The sequence below is a fragment of the Hemitrygon akajei genome, chromosome 32, assembly GCF_048418815.1.
Source record: "Hemitrygon akajei chromosome 32, sHemAka1.3, whole genome shotgun sequence".
Classification (NCBI taxonomy): Eukaryota; Metazoa; Chordata; class Chondrichthyes; order Myliobatiformes; family Dasyatidae; genus Hemitrygon; species Hemitrygon akajei.
In genome coordinates, this window is record NC_133155.1 from 20,196,882 (window position 1) to 20,224,109 (window position 27,228).

A 27,228-nucleotide genomic window follows, 5' to 3' on the forward strand; every position below is an offset into this window, starting at 1 on the left:
ACAGATAAGTGAGTTTAGCTATCCACTCCTCGTCACTGAAGTGTGCTGCCAGTGGTGACTTTTTTCCTGAAAGAAATCTCTGTAGTGGCTCTCTTAGCTCAAAAACCCTGGCCAGGGCTCTACCCCCTTGATAGCCACCTGACTTCAGTGTGTAAGAGAAGGTGTCTGTGCTCTGCATCCATTTCCTCACACAGGTGCTCAAACAGACGTGAGTTAAGAGCTTTTGCTTTGACGTGATTGATAACTTCAACAACGTTACTCGATACGCTGTTAAGATCAGGTGACATTTTTCGGATAGCCCTGTGTTTTACGCAGTGTGTAGACTGGCATTCAGGAGCAACCTCTTTGATTCAGGTAGTGAAACCAGACAGACGTCCAGTCATAGCTGTAGCCCCATCTGTGCATATTCCAACACAGAATGACCAGTCCAATTTGCCTGACACGTAGTTATTCAAAAACTTGAATAGTTCCGCCCCAGTTGTGTTAGTTAGCAGCGGCTGTGCACATTGTCTTGAAATATATATCGCACATAAACCATGCGTATTGCCTTGTTGTCGACATCGGTAGACTTGTCGACCTGGATAGCATATCATGGTGACTCATTAAGCCGTTCCAACAGCTGTGCTTCAATGTCCTCCGCTATGTCATCGATTCTCCTTGAAACTGTGGTAGCTGAAAGAGAAACCTGTGCCATCTTGTTAGCTGCAGCTTCCCCCAACCTCTCACAGCACATGTCCTTGGCAGCAGGCAGAATCAATTCTTCACCAACAGTGAAAGGCTTCTTAGCCTTAGCAATACGGCTAGCCACTAAGTACGATGCTCTCAGAGCAGCAGCATCTGTGGAGGTGGTGGCTGTCCCACTTGCTCACGTTTTTTCCACTCAAGAAACTCAACAGGTTTGTCTTTAAGTGCAGGGTGCTTGGACTCATGGTGCCAAAGCAGTTTTGAGGGCTTCATTGCCTCATTAGACAGCTTGTCTCCACATATCACACACAGGGAGCTTGGAGTGTGTGAGTCACCGGTCGCATTAAAGCCATATTTTATGTACGTCTTGTCGTACTTTCTGTTGAAGGAAGCTTTCTTTTCCATTCTCGGCCTCAGCTGTGTCTGCGTTATCATCATCGTTAGGCCTTTTATGTACCCTAACACCTCTTCCAAAGAAACTCTCAAGCGACATTTGTTTTTTACTCATCGAGTAGTTGTAGGTTAATGACTGACTTTCACCCAGAGAGTGGTGGATATGTGGAATGCTCTGCCCCAGAAGGCAGTGGAGGCCAAGTCTCGGGATGCATTCAAGACAGAGTTAGATAGAGCTCTTATAGATAGCGGGGTCAAGGGATATGGGGAGAGGGCAGGAACGGGGTACTGATTGTGTATGATCAGCCATGATCACAGTGAATGGTGGTGCTGGCTAGAAAGGCCGAATGGCCTACTCCTGCACCTACTGTCTATTGTCTATTGATGACCTCGCGTGGGTAATGATCTCACGTGCGTTCAACAGTGGGCTTGACAGGGAATGAGGAAAGGGGCAGCTGACTCATATAGTTTCCTATTGCCAAATCATATCATTTCCTCGTGGCCCGGTAGCACATGTTTTGCAGCCTGGTGGTTGAGGACCACTGCCTTAGACCATAAGACGATAGACATAGGAGGAGAACTAAGCCATTCAGCCCATTGAATCTGCTCTGCTATTCCATCATGGCTGATCCCAGATCCCACTTCATTTTTCTATAATCTATTTGCCTATCTAAGAGGTTTCAATGTACCTAATGTATCTGCTTCTAGCATCACCCTTGTCACCCCTGACTGTACATGTATTCTTTGATTCTGCTTTGCATAAATGGTTCTCAATGCAATATGACATTTAAATATATTCTCATTGAGTTCACAGTTCATCTTGTTGCGGCCACTGTTGGCATTGTGTATCTCACAATATCTCACCGGATATGTTTGCTAGTGCATAGAGTCATGGAGCACAACAGCACAAAACAGGCCCTTCAGCCGATCTAGTCCATGCCAAACTATTAATCTGCCTCATCTGGACCATAGCCCTCCAAATCCCATCCATCCACGTACGTATCCAAATTTTTCTTAAATGTTGAAACCGAACCCGCATCCACCGGTCGCACAGGCAGCTCGTTCCACACTCTCGTCACCCTTCGAGCGAGGAGGTTTCCCCCCATTTCCCTTTCATCTTTAACCCATGACCTCCAGTTCTAGACTCACCCAGCCTCAGTTGAAAAAGCCTGCTTGCATTTACCCTATCTATAGCCCTCACTTAACAACCAAGAAAATGTGGTTACTAGCCAGTGAGTGATACTTTTCCATGAAAATGATTGCTTTACCACACTGCTGTGTGTGGTAATGACATGGTTTGACAGAAGTCAGTGCTGCCTACTATTTTGGGTAAAGTATGAATCTGACTTCCAGTTAGAAGCTGAATCTGATTTTTTATGTCCTTCCTGTTTGGAATGCTTGTGCAACATCCATGGAGAGGTGGAGCAAGTTCTGATGTAAAGGCTATGAAATATAGACAAAGCATCACTAATTTTCCAGGAACCCTCATTGAGATTGGATTGAAAGCAGCAGCAGAAAGACTAGCGGAGTGATAGAGCATGGAAACCTGTCCTTTGACTCACTGTATCTGCACTAAACATCAAACACGACGTATTGCACACTGTTCTGGTTGCCCCAATATAGGAAGGATGTTGAGGCTTTGGAGAGGGTGCAGAAGAGGTTTACCAGGATGCTGCCTGGTTTAGAGGGCTTGTGCTATCATGAGAGGCTGGACAAACTTGGGTTGTTTTCTCTGGAGTGCTGGAGGCTAAGGAGAGGTTTTCAAGGTTATGAGAGGCATAGATAGAGTGGACAGAGAGTATCTGTTTCCCAGGGTTGAAATGTCTAATACCAGAGGGCGTGCTTTCAAGGTGAGAGGGGGTAGGGTTCAAACGGGAAGTGAGAGATAAGATTTTTTTACTCAGAGTCGTGGGTGCCCGGAATGTGCTGCCTGGTATGGTGGTAGAGGCAAATACATTAGAGGCTTTTAAGAAAAGTTTGGATAAGCAAATAAATGTAAGGAAGCTGGAGGGATAAGGACGTGAAGTTGGTGGGACGAGTTAGTGTTCGGGTGTTTTTGATTTGCTTTTCAGCTGGTACAGCATAATGTTGTGGGCTGAATGGCCTGTCATTGTGCTGTACTTTTCTATATTCTAAGAAACCTACCCTAACTGATCATATTCTCCCCACGACTACGTGTGGATTCTACACAGAAAGGGCAATTAACAGCTGCCAATTAAACTAACAACAGGCACATTTTTGGGACATCGGGGAAACTAGAGCAATGGGAGGATTGCACCCCCGCCCCCATAGTCACAGGAGAATATGCAAAATCCGGTGAGGAGGTTACCGAAACAGTGAGGCAACAACCCTATCACTTGTGCTGCAGTGCCAACCTGCATCCGTTGGTCTGTTAGCCACCTTACAGTGGTCAGCATTGTGAAGGACCCCATGCACCCCTCACACAAATTCCTCTACCTCCTGCCATTTGGCAAAAGGTACCGAAGCATTCAGGCTCTCACGACCAGACTGTGCAACAGTTTCTTCCCCCAAGCCATCAGACTCCTCAATGCTCAGAGTCTAGACTGACATCTACATCATTTATTATCATATTGTAATTTGTCCTCTACTGTGCCTATTGTCTTGTTTATTAATTATTGTACTGCCCTGCACTGTTTTGTGCACTTTATGTAGTCCCGTGCAGGTCAGTAGTCTAGTGCAGTTTTTATGTTGTTTTACGTAGTCTAGTGTAGCCTTGTGTTATCTCACATAGTCTAGTGTAGTTTTGTGTTGTTTCATGTAGCACCAGGGTCCTGGAGGAACATTATTTCATTTTTACTGTTTACTGTACCAGCAGTTTATGGTCAAAATGACAATAAACTTGACTTGACTTGACATTGGTCTGTTATCCACCTTACAATGGTCAGCTAGTAAAATAGCTTAAAATTTAGAATTCGTGGGACACTTTACATTACTCGATGATGGTGAACATGCGTGTCCTAAAAATTTACTTTGTCAGTACATCACCCTATTTTAAGCTAATCCGATCAAAATGTTGTGTTGCCCATTGCAAAAAATACAATGGTAAGTAGGCGCCGTTGATGCTGTGCAGCTCTTGATTGCAGTTTCTATCTGTAAAGTGGTATCTGCTGGCACGTTTTCAGTGGAAGGCAGAATCTTTATTTATTTTATTTAGAAATACAGCGCGGAACAGGTCCTTCCAGCCTAACAGGCCACACCACCCAACCACCGCCCTATTTAACCCTTGCCTAATCACAGGGCAATTTACCCTGAGCAATTAATCTACTAACCTGTGGGGGGGGGGAAGAACCGCAGCATCTGAAGGAAGCCCACGTACTCACGAGAAGGACATACAAAACTTCTCGCAGGTGGCACTGGAATTGAACTCCAAACTCCAATGCCCGGAGCTGTCATAGCGTCACGCTAACCACTACGCTACCATGGCATCATTTAAACTTGGCTCACTCATCAGGAAATACTAAATGTATTAGCAAGGTATGTTGATAGTGGGAAAAAGGATTCACTTATTCATATATTACAATGAGTAGAAATACAAGGCAGGATGTAAAATTATATTTTGCAACAATGGAGTTCTCCCAGCCGGTTATTGGCAAACTAGTAAATTGGTTTATGATTGTCAAGTGTACTGAGGTACAGTGAAAAAGTTTGTTTTGTATGCCATTCATACAAATCATCTCTTCATTAGAATGACATATTGAGGTATTACAATGAAAAACTATAACAGAATGCAGAATATAATGCAGACAATCATGTGCAAGGCCATTGAAGAAGAAGAAGAAGAAGAAGAAGAATGTGAACAGGAGATGAGAGGGGGTACACCAGCTAGCAGAGTGGTGTCACAGTGACAACCTTGCACTTAATGTCAGTAAGACATAAGAGCCGATTGTGGAACTTCAGGAAGGGTAAGACAAGAGAATGCGAACCAATCCTTATAAGGGGATCAGAATTGGAGAGAGTGAGCAATTTAAAATTCCTGGGTGTCAGTATCTCTGAGGATGTAACCTGATCCCAACATATCAATGCAGCTACAAAGAAGGCAAGACAGTAGCTGCATTTCATTTGGAGTTTGAAGAGATTTGTTTTGTCATCTAAAACACTCAAAAAATTTATAAATGTACCAAGAAGAACATTCTGACAAGCTGTATTACTGTCTGGTATGTCTTACTCTTTAATTTTCATCACCAATTTGTAATATAAATATGGGAAGGGGGCTACTGCACAGGACTGAAAGAAGCTACAGAAAGTTGTAGAATCAGTTAGCTCCATCTTGGGTACTAGCCTCCATAATATCCAAGACATCTTCAAGGAGCGATGCCTCAGAAAGTCAGCATCCATTATTAAGGACCCCCATCACCCAGAACATGCCCTCTTCTCATTGTTACTGTCAGGAAGGAGGTACAGAAGCCTGAAGGCACACATTCAGTGATTCAGGAACAGCTTATTCCCCTCTGCCATCTGATTCCTAAATAGACATTGAACCCATGAACACTACCTTCCCTCTATATGTATAATTTCTGTTTCATATTAAATTATAATTTCTGCTATATATATACTTACTGTAATGGATTTATTATTTTTTTTCTTTCTATATTATCATTGCACTACTGCTGCTAAGTTAACAAATATCACGACACATGCCGGTGATAATAAACCTGATTCTGATTCTGATTCTGTATAATGTCTGGTCCTGATTGGGTGTGGTGCAATGAACCGGAATGAGCAACCTATGGGGATCAACCTAGTACAGTGTCCACACCAAGGTGAAGATATACTAGCGCTGTGTTCTGTCCACACTCTTGCATGGGTCAGAATGCTGGTGCATGGCAGAGAATGACATTGATAAGCTGTCTTCAGTTCACACCATGAGCCTTTGGAAGTTCCTCTGTGTTTTCTGCCCAAGAAGAATCTCCATCCACTCCTACTCCTTCAGTGTCATTAGAGGACATGGCTGTGTAAGGGGTTTCTTCTTTATGTTACTGCGTATGTTAATCAAGATGGCTTCTTTGTTAAGTTAAAAGTAAGAATGCGTCTTTGTTATGGTAACTGGTGAGAGAGTGCTTTCTCTCGCAGCTTGTTTGGATTATAATTACTGATAACGAGAATTGTATTCATTTGTTAACCAATTGGGATAGATGCTATTCTTTCTTGTGCATCTGTAAGCTAGTGATGCGCGGACTTTTGGGGAGGTCAAGGGGGAGATCGCGAGTAAGGAGGATGTGCAGGATGCGCTCTGGTCGACCACCGAGGTTGGTCCCAGGCGGCGGGTTGAGGAGGTTGGAGAAGATCGAATAGTGGACCGAAGATTTCGATAGTTGAGCTCCAACGCTTGTGCATGAATTGACTGAACTCTGTTAAGTTTGGCACCTTTTCTTTCTTTTCTTTCGTATATACTGTTTTGCTATTAATTACCTAGTTCTAGTAAGATTTATGAAGTGTATTTTGTAACTGTACATGGTGTGCGGTCTGATAATGTGTGTGCGAGTTGGTACCAGTGTGCATTTCACAGCATCTGCGCATACGGGAGACACGGTTTGGCTGGTGGGCAGATTTTCCCCTAGACATACATCAGCCGATAGACAGACAGACAGACAGACATACTTTATTGATCCCGAGGGAAACAGGGTTTTGTTACAGCCGCGCCAACCAAGAATAGTGTAGAAATATAGCAATATAAAACCATAAATAATTAAATAACAATAAGTTAATCATGCCAAGTGGAAATAAGTCCAGGACCAGCCTATTGGCTCAGGGTTTCTGACATTCCAAGGGAGGAGTTGTGAAATTTGATGGCCACAGGCAGGAATGACTTCCTATGACGCTCAGTGTTACATCTCGGTGGAATGAGTCTCTGGCTGAATGTACTCCTGTGCCAAACCAGTACCTTATGGAGTGGATGGGAGACATTGTCCAAGATGGCATGCAACTTGGACAGCATCCTCTTTTCAGACACCACCGTCAGAGAGTCCAGTTCCACCCCCACAACATCACTACAACGTTACCACAATATTACAGCTGCAATTCTCATGGGGAAATGTCGGAAAAGGATTGGGCACGTGATGAGCATAGAGTCCATCTCTGTCATTAGGAAAGCACTTCATTGGACCTCTGAAGGGCAGAGGAAATGTGGAAGACCAAAGGCAATTCATCCTCTTACCGTAGAGGCAGAGATGAGGACCCTGAAACACAATGGAGAAGATGGACAAGGACAGGGATCTTCATTGCTGCCCCAAGCACCAGTAATGTAATGGGCAGTAAATAAGTAAGTATGTGTGGTGAACTACATATACCTGTCTGGACACGCCCCCTGCTGACTGCTCCTGTGGCCCCTCCCACTGACCGTGGCTCCTCCCACAGACCCCGGTATAAAGGCGATTGAGGCCTGAGCCCGGCCCTCAGTCTCCAGGATGTAGTATGGTGGTCAACTACCGCTTGTTCTTTCTTCCAGTCAATAAAAGCCGATATCTCGCCTCATGTCTCAGAGAGTTATTGATGGTGCATCAGTATGTACACAGTCTTTCTCTATGGGAAAGGAAATCAAAGCTAGAGGCACAGGAATAAGTTGAGAGGGGAAAGATTTAAAAGGGAATGGAGGGGCAACTTCTTCACAACAGTGGATATTCGAAACAAGCTTTCAGAGGAAGTGATTGAGACAGATGCAATTACAATATCTAAAATACATTTGGACAGGTTCGTGCGTTGGAAAAGTTTAGAGGAATAGGAGCCAAATGCAGGCAGATGGGGGGAGTTTAAATGGGGATCCCGGTCAGAATTGCCAGGATGGGCCAAAGGGGCTGTTTCTTTGCTCTGTTACTCTGTGGCTCTATGACTCCATGACTACATTACAGGTTGTTTCTGTAAATAAGTGATGTATACATAAGAATTATGGCCATGCTCATAGCGAGAATGGAATAAATAAATGAGTATGAGTTTTATCAGTTCTGTGGGTCCTTTATGATTCAACGTATTTTAGGCATGATATGTAGTTAGGACCGGCAACCATATTTTTATTAGTAGTTGGTGATGAAAATTAAAGAGTAATGAATGTGTGAAATAGAGAGGCAAAAGGACTTAGTGTGCAATAAAACAGAATTTGAGTCAAGCATAAGACTTAAGGGCAAGTGGATGAGACAGGCGATCACTGGGGCAGGGACATGCAGCTGCAGATTTGTTGGAATTAGCATTACCTAACCCTGAGTGAATAGTGGCATTAGTGAGATGGAGGCAATGCTGGCAAAAATTCCACATGAGATTGCGGAGCAGCGAGGCTTCCGATTGTCCTGCCAGGTAACTAGGACCCAGACCAGCAGAATGGCTGCAGAGATCAGTGTCGTACAGTTAGAGTGGGGTAAAAATTTGTTTTTGTTTGTACATTCTGACTAGGGTTGTTAAACCTGAAACATGAACTCTTTCCCTTTCCAGAGATGCTTCCTGTTTCTAGCATTTTCAGATTCCTACCATCTGCTGTTCTTTTTATATTTCCAGCAACTTACAGTGTGTCTGTATATTGGAATTATAGAAGGTCCTCGACAAATCCAATGGTATTGTGGACAAAGGTATTCAAGTCAAGTCAAATCAAATCACTTTTTATTGTCATTTCGACCATAACTGCTGGTACAGTGCATAGTAAAAATGAGATAACGTTTTTTCAGGACCGTGGTGTTACATGACACAGTACAAAAACTAGACTGAGCTACGTAAAAAACAACACAGAAAAAAACTACACTAGACTACAGATCTACCCAGGACTGCATAAAGTGCACAAAACAATGCAGGCATTACAATAAATAATAAACAGGACAATAGGGCAGCAAGGTGTCAGTCCAGGCTCTGGGTAATGCAGACTTCCCCTGCACTGGCATGTGTCCTCATCATCTTGAAGTACCCAGGCACTGATGTAAATACACATTTATTTGATACAGATGTTTTTCTTGCATTTCTGAATGCATGTGTCTACTGACCAGGTCTATTACTTTAATTAGAGTTCAAAGTAAATCTTATCATCAAAGACAGACAGACAGACATGCTTTATCGATCCCGAGGGAAATTGGGTTTCATTACAGCCGCACCAAGAATAGTGTAGAAATATAGCAATATAAAACCATAAATAATTAAATAATAATAAGTTAATCATGACCAGTGGAAATAAGTCCAGGACCAGCCTATTGGCTCAGGGTGTCTGACACTCCGAGGGAGGAGTTGTAAAGTTTGATGGCCACAGGCAGGAATGACTTCCTATGACACTCAGTGTTGCATCTCGGTGGAATGAGTCTCTGGCTGAATGTACTCCTGTGCCTAACCAGTACATTATGGAGTGGATGGGAGTCATTGTCCAAGATGGCATGCAACTTGGACAGCATCCTCTTTCAGACACCACCGTCAGAGAGTCCAGTTCCACCCCCACATCATCACTGGCCTTACGAATGAGTTTGTTGATTCTGTTGGTGCCTGCTGCCCCAGCACACAACAACAAACATGATAGCACCGGCCATCACAGCCTCAAAGAACATCCTCAGCATTGTCCGGCAGATGTTAAAGGACCTCAGTCTCCTCAGGAAATAGAGACGGCTCTGCCCCTACTTGTAGACAGCCTCAGTGTTCTTTGACCAGTCCAGTTTATTGTCAATTCATATCCCCAGGTATTTGTAATCCTCCACCATGTCCACACTGACCCCTTGGATGGAAACAGGAGTCACTGGTGCCTTAGCCCTCCTCAGGTCCACCACCAGCTCCTTAGTCTTTTTCACAAAAAGCTGCAGATAATTCTGCTCACACCATGTGACAAAGTTTCCCACCATAGCCCTGTACTCCGCTTCATCTCCCTTGCTGATGCATCCAACTATGGCAGTCATCAGAAAACTTCTGTGCATATAAAGTACATATATGTCACCACATACCGATTCATTTCCCTTGGGCATGCTCAGCAAATCTATTGAATAGTAACCATAACTGGATCAATGAAAGTTCAACCAGAATGGAGAAGACAACAGACAAATATAAATAATTAACAATAAATAACAAGAAGATGAGATAATAAGATAAAGAGTCCTTAAATTGAGATCATCAGTTGTGGGAACATCTCAATGGATGGGCAAATGAGTGTAGTTATCCCCTTTTTATTCAAGAGCCTGATGGTTGAGGAGAGTAACTGTTCTTGAAGCTGGTGGTGCAAGTCCTGAGGCTCTTGTAGCTTCTACCTGATGGCAGCAGTGAGAAAAGAGCTCAAATTTGTGACCAGTGAAGAGAAATAATCAATTAATACCCAAAGTGTAATAGAAAGCAAGGATGTGATACTCCTGACTCTTCACCTCATTCTTGGTCCCTTTCTGAGATCTAGACTGGGTATGATGTTTGCTGGCTTCTCCATGTAAATTAGACCAGGGATGTAATAATAGTATCAAAATTTAAAACAATATTTCCACTATCAAGAATGATTATTCTATCATAACCGTCATGCTGATTGTACCTGAGTTGTAAACTAATGTATCTGTGGACTTCATGTGATGGTGCTTCAACCTGTCTCTGAATGTGAACAAAACAAAAGAGATGGTTGTTGATTTCAGGAGGGCACGGAGCGACCACTCCCCGCTGAACATCGACAGCTCCTCGGTAGAGATCGTTAAGAGCACCAAATTTCTTGCAGTTCACCTGGTCCTTCAACACCAACTCCATAACAAAGAAAGCCCAGCAGCGTCTCTAGTTTCTGCGAAGGCTGAGGAAAGTCCATCTCCCACCCACCATCCTCATCACATTCTACAGGGGTTGTATTGAGAGCATCCTGAGCAGCTGCATCACTGCCTGGTTCGGAAATTGCACCATCTCGGATCGCAAGACCCTGCAGCGGATAGTGAGGTCAGCTGAGAAGATCATTGGGGTCTCTCTTCCCACCATCACAGACATTTACACTACACGCTAAATCCACAAAGCAAACAGCATTATGAAGGACCCCACCCACCCCTCATACAAACTCTTCTCCCTCCTGCCGTCTGGGAAAAGGCACTGAAGCATTCGGGCTCTTACGACCAGACTATGTAACAGTTTCTTCCCCCAAGCTATCAGACTCCTCAATACCCAAAGCCTGGACTGACACCTTACTGCCCTATTGTCCTGTTTATTATTTATTGTAATGCCTGCACTGTTTTGTGCAATTTATGCAGTCCTGGGTGGGTCTGTAGTCTAGTGTAGTTGTTGTGTGTTTTTTTTTCTCTGTTGTTTTTTACGTAGTTCAGTCTAGTTTTTGTACTGTGTCATGTAACACCATGGTCCTGAAAAACGTTGTCTCATTTTTACTATGTACTGTACCAACAGTTATGGTTGAAATGACAATGAAAGTGACTTGACTTGACTTGACCAGTCTGATTTAGGCTGGTCTACATTTGCTATCAGGTTTTATCTGCTTCTACTCCCCTTATTTATTGTACTTGCCAATTAATATGCCACTAGGTATGTTAGGATTAATGATAGAAAGATCAATGCAATTCCAGAATGTAATTGTGTATTTCTACTTGCGTTTGGTTTATGTTATGAACAAAACCGATAATAGACAATAGACAATAAACAATAGGTGCAGAAGTAGACCATTTGGCCCTTCGAGCCTGCACCGCCATTTTGAGATCATGGCTGATCAATTCCTATCAATACCCGTTTCCTGCCTTGTCCCCATATCCCTTGATTCCCCTATCCATAAGATAACTATCTAGCTCCTTCTTGAAAGCATCCAGAGAATTGGCTTCCACTACCTTCCGAGGCAGTGCATTCCAGACCCCCACAACTCTCTGGGAGAAGAAGTTTTTCCTTATCTCTGTCTTAAATGACCTACCCCTTATTCTCAAACCATGCCCTCTGGTACTGGACTCTCCCAGCATCTGGAACATATTTCTTGCCTCTATCTTGTCCAATCCCTTAATAATCTTATATGTTTCAATCAGATCCCCTCTCAATCTCCTTAATTCCAGCATGTACAAGCCCAGTCTCTCTAACCTCTCTGCGTAAGACAGTCCAGACATCCCAGGAATTAACCTCGTGAATCTACGTTGCACTTCCTCTACAGCCAGGATGTCCTTCCTTAACCTTGGAGACCAAAACTGTACACAATACTCCAGGTGTGGTCTCACCAGGGCTCTGTACAAATGCAAGAGGATTTCCTTGCTCTTGTACTCAATTCCCTTTGTAATAAAGGCCAACATTCCATTAGCCTTCTTCACTGCCTGCTGCACTTGTTCATTCACCTTCAGTGACTGATGAACAAGGACTCCGAGATCTCTTTGTATTACTCCCTTACCCAACTCTATACCATTCAGATAATAATCTGCCTTCCTGTTCTTACTCCCAAAGTGGATAACCTCACACTTATTCACATTAAACACCATCTGCCAAGTATCTGCCCACTCACCCAGCCTATCCAAGTCACCCTGAATTCTCCTAACATCCTCATCACATGTCACACTGCCACCCAGCTTAGTATCATCAGCAAATTTGCTGATGTTATTTTCTATGCCTTTATCCAAATCGTTAACGTAAATGGTAAACAGCTGTGGTCCCAATACCGAGCCCTGTGGCACCCCACTAGTCACCACCTGCCATTCCGAGAAACACCCATTCACCGCTACCCTTTGCTTTCTATCTGCCAACCAGTTTTCTATCCATGTCAATGCCTTCCCCCCGATGCCCTGAGCTTTGATTTTACCTACCAATCTTCTATGTGGGACCTTATCAAATGCCTTCTGAAAATCGAGGTACACTACATCCACTGGATCTCCCCTGTCTAACTTCCTGGTTACATCCTCGAAAAACTCCAACAGATTAATCAAGCATGATTTACCCCTGGTAAATCCATGCTGGCTCGGCCCAATCCTATCACTGCTATCTAGATATGCCACTATTTCATCCTTAATAATGGACTCTAGCATCTTTCCCACCATGGAGAAGAAGGAAATGGAAATGAGTTTGCTGCTTGAAACATGACAGATCAGTAATTTCAATTAGGGCAATAGAGAATTTCTGGTCAGAGATAAAGAGATGTGAAAGAATCATCTTGCCCAATGTACATGTATTTGTTCAAAGTTCATTTATTATCAAAGTATCTAAGAGGTACAAAATCCTGAAAATAGACTTTCCACAGACAGCCACGAAACAGAAAAACTATGGAACCCGTTCAAAGGAAAGCATCAGACTACACCCCCCCCCCCCCACCCCAGCTCACAAATAAAAAAACAAATCATGGAAGTGGCAAAAAAAGAGCAAAAAACACTGAATATTTAACACCAACCCACAAAATTCCAGGTATATTCTGTTTCAGCTCAGTTCTAGTTTAATCTAGCACTGTGTTGTTTGTTACCTGGAATCGTCCCAATCAAAAATTGCGCAAAATAGCAACAGAAGGAGAAATAGGGTCAGAAACTGATTTCAAAGCTTTTAGCTCATCTGTGGATTGGCTTTCTCTCTGCTTCAGAGAAACAGAGAATTAGGTCTTTTCTAAAGGGAGAAAGAATTCTGTCCTTTCTTAGATTAACTCAAAAAACAAATTTACGTTTTTGAAAATATTAATTTTATTTCATTATTAATTTGTTAAACTGTACACAATATAAATAAGGAATAATACACAGTGCATAACAATGAAAGAAAACTGCAGAAAATTTGGCAAGTGCTTTCTTTAAATGACATTATTTCCATGGGAAAGTTTTGACATAAGTAACGCATTCAGCTCCACAGATAAAATATTTGATCCCTGTAACCGCAAAGAGGGGATGCAAGCACAGGATGCTTTTAACAGATTATTTTTTCTTGGAGTGTGAAAAATTGAATGGTATTTCCATACCACTGACTTTTTCCAAATATAATTTCCATCATAGTTAACATGAAAACAACTCATATCTTTATAAATAACATTAAATTTTCAGCTGAAATGTGAAATGGGCAGTGATCAGTAATCTGCACAGTGTATACTCTTTAGCTTTCCATTTACATTCAGCTCAACAACTTGTCCAGTTTATTGAGTCTAACAGGTGATGCTTCTTTCATTGCAACGACTTTTTTAAAAATAAATTAATTCTATGTACAAATATTGCGCTATCCCAAACATATGAAAACCCCTTTCTAAACTAAAGCCTTCAAGTGTTTCCAAAGCTGATAGTTCTGTCCAAAATAAGGCTTTTATTCAATAAATGAAAAGTAGTTTTTTAAACTTAGTCCTCAGTTTACAATTGACGTTGACTGAAAATTAAGATCAAAAGGCCTGATTTGCATCTCCAGTTTCATACCTGATTGCAAATTGAAAATTAACCCACAATAGATTAACGTATTTTTGCTTTTATCAATTTAAATTTAAAATGTGACTTAAATAACATTTTCCGTTTCAACATTCAACTATAGTATTGGACAGTACAAACAACAATCTTTCATCAATCAGTTTTCCTGTATCGAAACAGAAGGACAATTTAAAACTCATTGACATATCTCAAGTAACTATTAAGGACAAGTTTTCATTCTAATTTTTACCTTCTATTGAAATAGGCAAAAAAATTTATGAGACGTACTATTTTTAGTCGCTTTGTAAATTCTGGCAGTATAAATTTAACAATTAACGAAGTAACCTCAGAGAAAAATGCACGGAAAGATTTGATGAAGTACACAATATTAACATAAACTATGAAATGTTCATTTGCTCTGCAGCAGGCATTGTTAATGTTATACAATTGATGGCAAAAGCATTGATACATATTGTTGCTATGTAAACAGTTGAAATGTAAACATCATTCTTTCTTTGATTCAAACAATGTTAAGGTGAATTAAGCCAGTGGAATTTATAAGTTTGTGTAGGTGCCTTCATTGGCTCATAATTATCTACAAGTGGAGTGGCTGTATTCAATTATCATGTGCTACAATATCATACTTGAAGAAATTAAAATGAACAAAAGATACATGAAACCCATACTTCAGCTTGTCAACAAAATACTTTAAGAATGCATGAAATCTATCAGATTTTAGATTTATTATCTGATTATCCATTAAAATGTTTGCTGCCAAAGGATGAAATTTTATCATCAGAGATAAAGAAATTGAACTGTTTCAGAGCATGGAATTATGATAATGGTACAAATCTATCTCTCCTATGCCTTGATATTTCAAGGTCCTTGCATTCATTACCTTAAATAATCTGCTGTACAATATACTACTGTTTAATTCTCTTTCATATATTGAGAAATTAGTCATTTCTAAAAAAAATGTTTCAAGTATCAGTTTAGACAGTGAACGTACGATAAAAATCCAGGTAGCAGTATTTCTACGAGTAAGAGGATTATTATAAGATTTAATTGATCCAAAAAGGCTTTTGGATACAGGACACAAGAGATTCTGCAGCTGCAGATTCTAGAGTATCACATGCAAAATACTGGAAGAACTCAGGCAGCATCTATGGAGAGGAATAAACAGTGCATATTTCAGGCTGAGACCTTTCATCAAGCCTGATCAGTCTTTGCATATCAGAAGCTCCTGATAAAAGAAACTTTATTCTCAGCCAGTTAAGCAAATATATTCTGCACACTTCCTTCTGCTTAATATTTCCAATTGCAAATATCTTGCAATTTTAGCAATACAGGTTTTATATGCGGTGATAACAGTAGAGGTGGTCACAGTTAAATTCTGTTCAACCAGAAGCCAGAACTTTAACTATTTTGTACTTTATAGCCTCATCTTTGTTTATTGTTTTAACAGGCTGCTTGTAAATAAAATTATAATAGATAATAATGTAACAGATCCTTAGCCAAGAGATAGCAACTGTTGTTTTAAAAAATCGCCTATTGTTGATTCCTTTAAATATATATCAGTACAATAAAAGGTTGGATTTAAAGCGTTGACTCAAATAATTGAGCTTGTGATGATCTTGCTTTTAAGAAATGACTCCTGATGATTTTGTCAGAGCTATTGACTAGTATTGTGTAATTTTGGCAGATTTGAAATAAGACCAATTGAAATGGAAACAAAGTACTTTAGCCATCACATTATTTCAATATGAATGAACTTATTTTTCTGTTTTGGTTTCAGTAACCCATTTTCATAAATTCTTCTACCGGTGTTATCCACAAGGTTTGGAATTTTCAGGAATAAATGAAAAAAAGAAGTTTAAAAGTAAACGTAATAATTATTTGTCTAATTTCAAAATTTGATGCCCATGATAAACTTTTCTTTTAGCACTATTTTGGTAAATTTTCAATTTGCCCTTTGTTTATGAAAAAGAAATGACAAATTATAAATAAGGAATCAAAAATATACATTTGTTGGCTGACATATGTTGCTGATGCTGAGATGGTAAGGGCAAGACACACCTAGCTGCTGTAAGCACTCCCTGAGTGTGAAGGTGGAAGATCCTACCACATGAAGGCATCCATAATGCCCCATCAATGCTTCATCTTTAATTGTCCATTAAGAATGCCAAATGACAGGTATGAGGAAGATCCCTTTCTCTGAGAATCCAATCCATCGGAAAGAAATCCATACTATCTCATTCAAGGAAGCTTCAATGTAAATGGTAGCTGATGGCCAATTGATCAAGTGTGTCATTTGTATATTGTTTGGTGCTATTACCATGTTACTTACAGATTAAAAAAAAACAAATTACATTGAATATATTCTTATTGCACTGTATTATGTAATACATTTTACAAATGACACATCTGATCAATTGAAGCTTCCTTGGATGAGTGGTTAGGGATTTCTTTTAAACGACATTGGATTCTCTAAATATTTAGTTACATAGTAGAAAGATCTGGGGCTGAAGCACGAATGCAGTCCATTGACTTTTCATTATGCAGGTAATTTGCATGAGTGAGGTTGTGGCCAAGATAGTCTGGCTTTCTTTTGGTCAATACTGATTTTCTTTTCCCGCAATGCAACATACAAAACCTGAAGCACCTTTTAGAGATCAAGTAGATCATTTCGGTCACGCTTATTACAACGCAAAGAGCTGACGCCCCTACCATGAAATATGTGAAGATTTTTTTCTCAGTTGGTCTGGCAATATAGCAGTCTACAACATTGGGACAAGGTGAAACTTCACATTTGACTAGGCGAGGCATATCAAAACTGTCATAGATACTGTGGAGGATATACAAGAATGCAATTTCTATCACGGTTTTAAAAAATAGACTTATTAAGTAGGTCCACCAAAGCCCACCATGCTTTCTGCCAGCATCCTCATACAGCTTAGTATTGGAGTCTGGATGCTTCATGTGGTACTTTTTCTCTTTGTCTTTTCTGTAGGCTACATGCATGACAACCAATAGAGACGGTGTAGAGATGAAAATCAATTGCAAGGCCCAGAGTCGGATGTGGGAGATGGGGAAAAAGTGGTCGAAGCAGACATTGGTACAACCTGGTTGCTTGGTGTTGCAGTCAAAATCTTTTTGATCATCACCCCATACTTTTTCTGCTGCTACGACATAAACCAACACGCGGAAGATGAAGACAACCGATAGCCAAATCCGACCAAATCCTGTAGAGTATTTGTTTACGCCACTGAGGACACCTTGCAACGTCTTCCAGTCCATGATATCTGGAAGTATTAATCTTCAACCTATAACAAAAAAAAACACAAAGTCCAGATAATGATTCATCCCATACAGATGCAGCAAAATAGTTCCATTTCAAAAAATGTACTCCATGTATATTTTCTGTGTGGACTCTATGAAGTGATTTGGATTGCTGTGTGAAAATAGAAAGAACACTTCTATTTTGTGTTTTACAGACCTTGCAAAATAAAATTAATTTCCTAGTGCAAATTGTTTTATTTGTTGAATTGCACATCGTACTGTCTACAAATGGCACATCAGATGGTGAATATTACATCGAATATACTATTAGAATTTGATTTACCCAGTTTTGGTACACCTTATTACCATTTTAGTCTAGGATCAGGACCCAGCTTATGGCAGGACAACTGGGAGCTTCATAAAGATAAACAAGCTGGCCACAATTTTGTTCTAATTCGAATTGGTGCTGCAGCCACTCATTAGTACCAAGTCGTGCACAAGATTGTATTGAAGAGCTAAAGGAACTTAGACTTGAATATATCTGGACTAAATTTCTTCCTTTTTGGAATTTTAATAGGTTGTTAGAACCATAAGTACTTTTCTTCACTGAAGGATATTGTTTTTGGACCACCAGCAACAACCTGGTGAGAGGATATTTATGGACCAAATTTGGCCATCTGGACCCTTGCGAGGGGTTGACTTTCTGCAGCGGAGACATTTGGAAAATCTGCAGAGTATTGCAGAAGCATTTGGAGTCCATCGCCTCAGCTGATACTGCATTGAATCATACAGTGAGCAAGATCACAATTCTTCTTGTCTTTCAATGCATCGAATCAGTTTAAGGTGCCAGGATGAGTTATATAAAATGTACATTAGGCCAGAGTACATCCCTGCATAAAGTATATCAAAGATTCTATCGAGGAAATAAATTGATCTCAGTTCCTTGGAGTCAGTAGGAAAAGACTGAGCTTTGCAGCAATCCTACAGTTGGTCCCTTCTACTGAAAGTCTACCTGTGGAATCTTGATAGTGTTGTTTATTATATTAATAACTTTCATTTACATTGCAACCTTAACCTGGGTGGCAGGGTGGAGATACGTCTCTACCAAAGGAGGAGTAAGTTGTTCTTCCCTCCACTAGCCTGCAGGTCACCTTTGGGAAAGGTGTAGCACCTGCTTAGCCCCCCCGATCAGGGTCATCTGAAGCCACGGGAGCAGGTAGTTGGCTGCCGTATGAGCAGCTGGTGCATATCATAAATCCTACTTATGCGACCACTGGCGCCAGATAGACAATCTCCAAAGAGTATTGATAAGGGATGGGGTCAATCATCTCGTAAAGACACTGCCCAGAAGAAGGCAATGGCAAACTATTTCTGTACAAAAATTTGCTAAAAACAATCATGGTCATGGAAAGACCATAATTGACCACACCATATGACAAGGCACATAACAAATGAACCAGGTAAACTCACAGGGCCATAATTAAGCAAAATTTTTGAATCTACCACTGAGGAAGCATTAAGGCTGCTGAACAAACCTGGAATAAAACAGTACATCAACAAACCAAATGAATAAATTCTATGACTTTTTTTGAAGGAAGTTCTAGAGACCAGAGTCCAGGCAGATGAAGCCATGTCATTAACACTTGAATGAAGGAGATCGTGGATTTAGAAGCTGCTTTTCTCAGCACTGTTTGTTGTGAGCAGACACTTGTTTTTTTTTTAAATTATTGTGAAATAACCTACAATGTTTTCTCTACTTTTTTTCTCATAATTTGGAATTACGTGGCTGAGAAAACAGACATGATAGGGATATTGCTGAGGATCATTTTCTTCATACTTGAAGAAAAAATACTGTCACCCAGCAGCTGCTAGCTGTGCATTAGGGCACATGCCTGAACTAAAATGCTCCAACGTGCAGTGTTGTGGAAGTAAGCCTGGGTCAGCTCAACAGGTAACAACTTGTCTATGCATCCAAACATTAATTTTAAAATGATAAAATAAAAAATACACTGACTAGGTTGCTTGTTTGCATCACTCTATATCGAGATAATTGTATAGCCATCTAGATACTTATTTAATAAAATTCCTCAAACTGTATCATGTGATTAGGATTTTATGAGAGTTGATTTAGAGTAGAACTGGAAATGTTCTCATTAGCTCTACAGAAGAATAGAAGATGTATTTTTATACTGATTCTATTGAATTCCCATCCAGTTAACTGAAATGACATCATCACATTGTGAATTTCTGGTGAGATATTGATTTGATTAATACAATTTTTATGATTTATAGAAGTATGTTGAATTATTCCATGACACATCAGATCAAAATGGCTACAAACAATTAAATGGGCTCAGCAGTATTTAGGTGTGCTCCCGTGAAAAAGAATGCTAGAGATAATTATTGGGAAATTTCAAGGTGCATGCAATAAGCACCCTGTAGAACATTTCCTGACAGATATCCTTGCCTTTAAATTTTGTTGGAGAAACATATTTCTAACTAGATCTTTCTCAACCCGCAGGAGATGACACCCATTGCAGGGATGATGTTGCTAAAAATACTTTATTGCAAAATAAATTACATCAGAAAAATACGAACGCCAAAGGAGGGTATGCTTTAATTAAGGTGTTTTATGAAGCTCCCCAGTTTTGGCAGAGAAACAGTGGAAAATAAATATCATACTTCTTATTCTCATTCCAGTATAGAAGATATCTACCAAATTTAACTGCACAGTCTATTCCAAACAGTGAAGGATGGTGAAGAATATGCCTTGGCTGCCATATGAGACTATCAGCTGCCAGAATTATGAAGAGGAAAAAGATCAATAATATGTTAGTAGGTTACACAATCTGACACCAGTGATGCTTAGTTCTCCAGCAGGTAGCCTTACCCTTTATCTTATGGACAGCTGAACAAAGGTTAAGCAGGAGGAAGACCTCTTCTCCAGCAATATTGTCTAAAGGTATTTTCAGACACTTGATATTGATAGAGTTTTCCTGGCTGCTACTACAACTGAACAAATACGTGTGTGTCTTTGTAAAGTCCTTCAGTGTTGACTAAGTCAACAGGTTGTGGTGTGGTACTTTTGCCCAAATCAGTTGCTCCCAGATGTGGGTGTATGAGTGTCCACTTGGAATAAACCATGACTGAGAGAATGAACAAATGCAGAGGTAGTCATTAGAAGAAGCAGGATGTAGGGGAAAGGTATTATTGCCCCTTATTCTACAAGAATGTTAAGTGCATAGTTCAGTGGTGGGCATGAGTTTAGAAGATGTGCTTGTTCTATTTGTACCTTCAGAGACTTGTGAACGCTTTGAGATGCAGCTTGAGGTTTTCATCAGTGCTGAGTGTTTGAGGGTGTGATAGAACTTAGGAACATTAGGCATGAGCCTTCTTAATAGTGATTATTGATAGGTGATTGATTGCAAACATTGAGCATCCTTACTGTACACTTAATAGGATTCTCTGTACCGGATCACAAGATCAAAGCCATTAAACCTTTTGCAGTATTACAGCTACGTTTTTGAGGACATGACTTTTGACATTAATTTTGCAACTATTTCCTCATGGAACATTCCTCCTTCACCTCTTAAGCTAAGACCTTTGGTGCAAAAATCAAAATAATGCATAGCCCACTCTATCCCATGATATGCTGTGAGCTGTCTGGTAAATCTCGCCAATAAACATCTGCTTTAGGCTGACTTTGAGTAGTCTAAGGTAGCTTGCACTGGTACTGGCCACTTAGGACACGAGGACCCTACAGAGGCAATTGGCACTCAGGAATTTTGTTAGCTTGTACTGAACAACCATTGGTATTGGTTATTGTGCTCTTAGTGTAACAAAAGGAGACCAGTTCATCCGAGGTTAACACCCACATTTCCAAGCACTTGCTTCTTCAGCCCTAAAGTAAGCATTCTGAGTTAGCTTGAACTCTAGCACAAAATTAATATCTGAGACTGTTAGTCTTCCTGCAATACTATCCAACATTCTTCTCAAGAGATATTTGCCCTGCCTTCCATTGATTACTCTCTGAAATAAAGAAAGGGGCCCTGGCAAATAGAATATAGACTGGGGTACATATTGGTATACATTTATAACTGGAGGAAAGCATTAAGTACCATTGTAGGGACAAAGGTTGGCTATTAGCCTTGTTCTGCCAATGACTGATTTAAATTTCAGCCATTTTCATTCCATGTCTCTTAAACACAAGTTCATATGACCAAGTGACATTGCTACACTGCTGGTCATTCCAATAACTATGATTAAGAACAAATTGATATCTTGCCAATCAAACATATTAGAAATGACCGCTGCTGCCTTTTGAATAAATATTATATATTACTAAGATTAACAATCTTCTTAAATGACGCAGGTTAAATACCAGATAAACATTCTTCCTTCTTAGTGGTCTCCATTGAGAAAATACTTCACTAATTATTTATCCTTTGCTTTCTAAACTGTTAGTAGCGGCTCAAACAACTTGATCCTGACAAGCTTTACTTTCTTGACAGTCTGGTGATATATTCAACTAATAAACCAATGAAGCTTGTAGTCAGTTAGAGTAACTGATAAACATTAGGCAATAAATGTATAAATTAATTAATTATTAACCAACAAACTAAAATCTCAGTTTCAAAAATCTGTTAATCTGAAGGGTTTAACTTGCAGGCTTCATTTAATTACAAGTATATTTAAATATTGATAATTCCTTTCATCCATTTACTGTAGGGAAAGAGTGTATTAATTATAATTGTGGGGGAGGAAAGACTTTAACCTAAATCTCACTCCAGTTATTATCATATAAAATGGACTTTTTAAGAATTTTATTTCCAAAAGCTGAATTAAAATTTGGCATAGATTCATTGATACCAGGCTGTATGTGTGTGGTCTTGTTTCCATTTTCCAGCTTTTAGGTTATATTATCTGTTTTCCTTTCTGAGCCATAATCTATTGAATACATCCAATCCATCTTCAAACCCTTTTCAAATGATATATAAAAGCACTTCCTGTAAAGTGACCTCAATCTCCCCAAGCTTTTGTCTTAACTTTGTAGAACCATTGACTGAGCATACAAAGAAGCCATTCTACTTCGTATATCCAAGCTAGGTGTTAATGCTCCTCTCCTGATGTTTTTTCCCTTGCTTGCTTATAACCAAACATGTCTACTTCCCTTGGAATGATTTATCTTAGCTGCTTCTTAATCCTCAAGGTGGCCTTGACAACATCTACAAAAATGGAAGCAGGTTCCTTGTGAACATTTAAAATGGCTAAGTTAGTCTCTCCTCCATTTTTCATTACCTTTACTAGCTCTGTCACTTCACTTGTCCAAGAGATAGCATGGGAGTGACTTATCTTTCTCCAGGATGTGAGGTGAAAGTTCATCAACTCTTCAATTTAGCTACCAATTCATCTCTCTTTTTTTCCAATCCTGAGACAGATTGGTTAGTGTTCGATGTCAGATGCCATAATCAAACATGAATTGAGCTTTTGATCATGGTCACCTTAATCACAAAAACTACATACTCCTACCTCATTGAGATTGCCTGCTGCGGCCTTTATGTCTAGCCACCTGCAAGTGAAGCCATCATAGGCTGCCCAGTTGCATAGTGCACAACGCTTTACAACATAGGCAACCTGGGTTCAATTCCTGTCACTGCCTGTAAGGAGATTGTACTTTCTCCCCATGACCACGTGAGGTTCCTCCAGGTGCTCCGACAGTCTAAAGATGTACTGGATGGTAGGTTAATTGGTCATTGTAAATTGTCCTGTGTTTAGGCTAGGATTGCATCAAGGGCTGTATGGGCTGTATGGTTTGAAGGGCTGGGGGGCTTATTCCGCACAGCATCCCAAACAATCAATCAATAAATAAATAAATAAAGGTATCTCCAAACTAAAATGCTTTAATCTTCTCCCTTTCAGTTTTTCCTCTTCCACACAAAGTTTCAATTAAATAAAAATATGCAACCAATGCCATATTTTGGACCAAGACCTGCCCTAGCATTATACCATAATTACTAGTGAATGTTAGCTGCTATGCCATATTGAAAGCTTTGACATTGTTCTTAAACCCTTCAGAATCATTATTGTTCTTAATATCTGTAGCTTTTCTACTCTCTGCTTCTCCATTTCCAGACTCTTAGTAGTTTCCTCCCTTTGGCTTACCATTAGTGGCAGCATCTTCAAATGCCAATTTACATGGTCTGGATTATTTTCCCTCAGTTTCTACCAGTAACCAATATACTGTAGGTAATGTCAACAGGGCTAAGACCAGTATGATTCAAGTTTTTAGGAAACTGGCAAGGTTAGTATTGCTTTAATCTATTGTACAATTCTCCACCACTTTCCCACATTCCATTCCCCTGACTTTATCTACTTATGTAAGTCTACTCCCTTTAGCTCATTTTTCTGAGAGATGTGGTTTGAAATTCCTTTTTGAGACCTTACTAAGGCAACCACCAATCTACTTTGAAGCAACGTTTATTTATTGTGATAGAGTGGGGAATGGGCCCTTCTGGCCCTTTGAACCATGCTGCCCAGCAATCCCCCAATGTAATTCTAGCCAAATCATGGGGTCCCGCTTGGTGGCGCAATAATATCAGCGCCAGACTCCGGAGCGAAGGTTCCCGAGTTTGAATCCAAGTCCAGTTGAGCATCAAGCTAGCAACTTGGCCTCGTAAAAACAAGAATAGTTTGCTACGGAAGCACCGTCATGACAGTGCCCCGATAACTCCACTGCCGAGTTAAGGGCTATTCTTCTTCTCTTCTTCAAATCATGGGGCGGTTTACCAACCAGTACATCTTTGGACTGTGGGAGGAAACTAGTGCACCTGGAGGAAACCCATGTGGTCACAGGGAGAACGTACAAACTCCTTACAGGCCACAGCTGGAATAGTACCTGGGTCACCAGTACTGAAAAGTGCTGTGCTAACCACTACACTACTGTGCCATGCCAGATGACCAACTCTTTGTTGGCATAGCATCCATTTTATCTAGTGGGTCAGAAAAATGTAATAGAATATTTTAATGAGTAATGGCATCAGTAATGATGTTGTGATAATTGAAAATGCCTATTATGTTGCAGATTCTTGTTGACATCAAAGTGCATGAAGATTAAGCCTGAATGGAACTGAAGAGCACTCCAGATCAGTGACAATCGCAGAAAATTACCATGCAATGATTTTATGAACAGTATTAATTCAAACGTTGCAAATTCCATTTCCAAAATAATTTTGTAATAGTCCTTCCATTGTTTAAACTTCAACTTCCTTGACACGTACTACTAAATTCCTTCTTAATGTGTTTGATTGTCAAGGTGGATTGTAGACTTGGCAGTTAACAAATCTTTTCAAATTCTATGCCCCCAGTTGAAATAATTTCACAGTACAAATATTCCGAAGTCAGAACACAAATAGAATTAAGAATAAACATAGGGCCCTTAAAAGGTAATTCCATTTAAAAAGTAAACTGTGATATCACTACTTCACTTTGATCGTCAAGGTATAGCATTCACTAAAACAGTCAGCCAGAGGACAATGTTGCAATATATAGTTGGAATGACAGGGAGAGGCCCCTTTGCAAAAGCGAGAATACATGGTTGTCATACAAATCATACCTAACACCGCTCTCCACTTTCCCTGTGATTCAGTGTGTCGTTTTAAAGAATTATAGTTAACCTTGTTTGAAGTAATTTAATTTCTATAGAGAAATACAGTATTTCTTACCAGCATTAACTGTGCCTTTAATTTAAGGATTCTTTATGAACCAGGTTTGCCTGAAAAATAAAGTAAAATTACTTTTAATTACATTAATAATTGAACACATAATGTAATCAACAACTGTATGAAAAAGAAATAGTGAGTTTGTTTTCTTTTGAACATATGGCCTTATTAGAAGTATAAATTCAAGACATGTAAATTACACTGCCAAGTTCAAGCTGTGATATTCTTTCCAATTGTAAATTGTTAACTTATAAATTTCGTGAAACGCGCTGATGAGTATTTTTAAAAATTCAGATAAAATGAAAGACTTACAAGTAAACAAATCTTTACAAGTTTAATATCCACAGGCAGAAGAAACAAGCAGTCTGGAAGTTCCAACTCAATAGAATCTGTGGTGAACTCTCCTAAGAAAGTTGCTCAACTAAGCTTTGCACAAGGCAATCTGACACTGCAGTTTCTTCTTGTTTTCTTTCAGTATTCTGGGGCGGGACTAAGTTATGCTGCCTTTATACAGAGTCAGGATCATCAGCAACTCTTAAAGTGACGTCCACATTTAATTGATAAGTGATGAATAATACATTGTTTCCGCTGGGTATGGCACCTCCTACCACTCACACCCCCCATGAGTAAAATATGGCTGTTAGCATTCCATTAGTAAACATCTCTGATTATTTTATTTCCAAGTCCTTTGACATACTAAATACTGCAGAGTCATATTGAAATGTGGTTGATAACTTTCTCAAGTTTGAACTGAGCTGTCATCATAACTTTATCTACCTTCCACTCTTAAGCTTGTTTTGAGTGGCCGTGGACTTAAAAGCAACGAGAGGTGTGTCTGTACATATTATTGTGTTATGATTGCAAATGCTTTGGACATTTCTGTCATATGCAAACATTGAAACCTTTTGCGGTGCAGGTGGTTGGAGAATTGCTTGTGAACTAGAAAGTAACGCTTCGTGCTTATTGTAAAATTGCAAAAATGAATGCACCAACACACAAAGGTGACTTGTCTGAGACCACAGGCCCACTCCAGCTGCTCCCAGCTTTAGGTTTATGGACCCAATTTCATTCTGAGTGCTGATGCTTGCTTTATTATTTGCATGATTTGATATGATTCATTTTTTTCTCTCTCTGTACATAGGTTGTTGGACTTCTTAAAAATTGGGTTCTTTTGGATTTCTTGTTTTGTGGCTGCCTGATAAGCAGAAGGATCTCAAGGTTGTATAACTTATTCATGCTTTGATAATAAATGTACTTTGAACTAATTCAGCCAACACTGAATTTAGGCTTGAATTGCTTGCCTATCCCAGTGGCACTCCATAGACCTTCATCCAGTTCTCAGTCTAATCTACATCTGTGCTACAGTAATGCCTGAATCTCATTCTTGGACCAAATTGCTTTGTCTAGGACCTCTCAGCCTAAACCATGATCCCGATCCTTTGCTAAAGTTAATTCCATGTCCCATTCCCATTCTGATATGTCTATCCATGGCCTCCACTACTGTCAAGATGAAGCCACACTCACGTTGGAGGAACAACACCTTATATACCATCTGGGTAGCCTCCAACCTGATGGCATGAACATTGGCTTCTCTAACTTCCGTTAGTGCCCCTCCTCTTCTTCTTACCCCATCCCTGATTTATTATTTTCCCCCTCCCCTTTTTGTTCTCTCTCTGTCCATCACTCTGCCTGTTTTCCATCTCCCTCTGGTGCTCCTCCCTCCCCCTTTCTTTCTCCCTAGACCTCTCGTCCCATGATCCTTTCCCTTCTCCAGCTCTGTATCCCTTTTGCCAATTACCTTTCCAGCTCTTAGCTTCACCCTCTGGTCTGCTCCTACCTTTTTCTATTTCCCTCTCCCCCTCTTACTTTCAAATCTCTTACTATCTTTT

At 40.1% G+C, this 27,228-nt stretch overlaps 1 protein-coding gene and 1 long non-coding RNA gene across 2 annotated transcripts in view; one reads left to right on the top strand and one right to left on the bottom strand.

The window, feature by feature from the left end:
* Positions 1-17,870, top strand: part of LOC140719610 (uncharacterized) — a 127,177-nt gene extending 109,307 nt beyond the window's left edge. The window contains exon 3 of the long non-coding RNA XR_012096957.1: positions 17,353-17,870. This is a non-coding gene — a long non-coding RNA (uncharacterized lncRNA). The remainder of the gene's footprint in view (positions 1-17,352) is intronic.
* Positions 13,620-25,831, bottom strand: LOC140719609 (gap junction beta-3 protein-like). Its single transcript, XM_073034319.1, has 3 exons — positions 25,652-25,831; positions 25,343-25,392; positions 13,620-17,665 (listed from the first exon to the last, which is right to left on the bottom strand). The coding sequence occupies exon 3, from the start codon at positions 17,637-17,639 to the stop codon at positions 16,842-16,844; it is 798 nt and encodes a 265-aa protein (XP_072890420.1). The 5' UTR covers positions 17,640-17,665; positions 25,343-25,392; positions 25,652-25,831; the 3' UTR covers positions 13,620-16,841.
* Between the last annotated feature and the right edge of the window lie 1,397 nt (positions 25,832-27,228).

Excerpts from the sequence above, each read along its gene's own strand:
- LOC140719609 (XM_073034319.1), bottom strand. The coding sequence starts at position 17,639 with ATGGACTGGAAGACGTTGCAAGGTGTCCTCAGTGGCGTAAACAAATAC.